The following is a 2043-nucleotide window of genomic DNA, read 5'->3' as shown; positions in this document are numbered from 1 at the left end:
GAGCAGTGGGCAGCTAAGTGAGCTGCCCGGGGAGCAATTCGGGATTGGATGTCCTGCTCAGAGACACCACGAGATGTGCAATGAGCCCCTACACCATCTTGGCCCCTACATTTATTTAGTATAACTTTAGGTTATTTTAGTGCCCCTGTAATGACTCCTGGTATCTGTCATCACCTGGAATCGAACAATTTCGTTTTCATCTTGCAGCGTGCTCGGTGTCTCCTCCAAGCAGCACATGAAGAACGCTGTGTCAAACCTCGTTGTGCCATATTGGCCTTCGGGAGTCAGCCAGTTGGACCACTCATGTAAAGCCCAGATGTTGGGCAGCACCTCCAACTCCCTGCACATCCTGATGAAGTTGGATGGGTTCTGGTTCACCAGGGCTCTCCACTGTGTGAGCTCCCTGCTGCCCACATCAGGCCGCACGTGTTGCTGAGCTTCACATCTGTCCTCAGCTCTTTGTAACAAACGCTCCTCATCTTTTTTAGACACAACCAGCAGCACACCGGATTCCTCAAACGTCTCCCTCACGTCGCAGATCCTCAGGGCGACCTCTCCCGGAACAGGGGAGCCCAGTTTTCGGCGGTCAGTCGCGAAGATTGGGGGTCTGCGCTCCACGGGCTGCTTTACTGTTCTTAACCCAAAACTGGGGGAGCTAGTGAAGGATTTGAAAACGTCCAACCAGTCGCTTGAAAAGTCCGAAGAGTCGACCATGCCGCCAGGAAACACATAGGCATTAGGCATAAATCCGCTCTTGGAGCTGCGTTTGAGCAATAAAACGTCGTAATCAAAGTCGGACCTGTGGTGCAGGAGTGACCCTCCGTCACCGCCGACCCCCGGAGTCCGACATGATAACCCTTCCGCGCCGAGCTTGTGTCCTGCGGCTAAAATGACTGTAGCCGCCTCCCTCCAACGCTTCAGCGCCGTGTTCATTATCAAGCTAATGGATTTTTACACAGTTCGCAGCACAGACATTTACATGTATATGGTTTGCAACCTCTTAAAGTTTACTTCCTGTTGTCTTTGAGCCGCTGTTCGCTTTGGTGACGTAATTAACGACAGATGCGCGTTACTACCGCCCCCTACCGACCGGATAACCGGATGACCTGCAGTTTTTTTTTTTTTAACTTTATTGAACTACTGAACATAATAGAACAAAAGAACACAAATAGAACAACAAACGACAATCTCAAATTACAATGATACATATAAACATATACAAATATCTACAATCATACCTCCTAAGGTCAATATATTCTAAAACGAATTATCATATCAACCATCATAAACTTAAAAATGAGGTAATAATACTATTTGAGAGTTTGCAAATAATATAGTACAGTAAATTAAACAACCAACTATTTATCTAAGAATCTACATAATTACTAAAATAATTTGTCAGAGGGCTATATTATCTGAGCGAGGTGATCAGAAAGCTTTTTTGCTTGTGGTTTTTTAGCACAGTCTAATGAACGTTTTAACAACTGGAGTTCTTGTTTGAATACAGACCATAATGGTTTAGACTTGCCATATCTGCATTTATGTATATAGAATTTCAATATTATGATAATGTTATTGACAAAGTATTAATCTTTTTTATTTTCAGATACATATCCATAATATATTCTGAACGGAGAAGGAGTCTATGTTCATAGATTTGATGGTCAGGAGATCGTGAAGGGATTTCCATAACGTGTTCACAGAATGACAGAAATAAAATAAATGTTCTGTTGTTTCAGGTTCGTTACATATATAACAGTTATCACATTCAAATTTAAATCTATTTCTGATAAACTCGTTAGAAGGATAAATATTATTTAGAGTTTTGAAATGTAATTCTTTATATTTAGATGGAAGAGGGAAACCCAGATATGTTGTCAGTATTTTTATTCTTTCCTTCTTATCATAGAAATTGTGAAACTTTCTTCTTACCTGACCAGGATATATTGTTTATATTAAATGTTGTCTTAAAAATTTGTTGTTGCATTTATTGTGTGTTAAATTGAGATTGATGCTCGGTAAACTAATAGTTGGTTTAGTTTC

At 41.2% G+C, this 2043-nt stretch overlaps 1 protein-coding gene across 1 annotated transcript; it reads right to left on the bottom strand.

Annotated features, from left to right (window-relative positions):
- Positions 1-126: 126 nt before the first annotated feature.
- Positions 127-1001, bottom strand: LOC119426156 (nucleoside diphosphate-linked moiety X motif 19-like). The gene has a single exon (XM_037693722.1). It carries the CDS (start codon positions 931-933, stop codon positions 127-129), a length of 807 nt encoding a protein of 268 aa, XP_037549650.1. The 5' UTR covers positions 934-1001.
- Positions 1002-2043: the final 1042 nt, after the last annotated feature.

Source organism: Nematolebias whitei, chromosome 2 (assembly GCF_014905685.2).
Source record: "Nematolebias whitei isolate Nwh7 chromosome 2, NemWhi1, whole genome shotgun sequence".
In the NCBI taxonomy this organism is placed as follows: Eukaryota; Metazoa; Chordata; class Actinopteri; order Cyprinodontiformes; family Rivulidae; genus Nematolebias; species Nematolebias whitei.
Note: the sequence above shows the minus strand (reverse complement) of the source record. Positions and strands in the feature narration are given on the sequence as shown.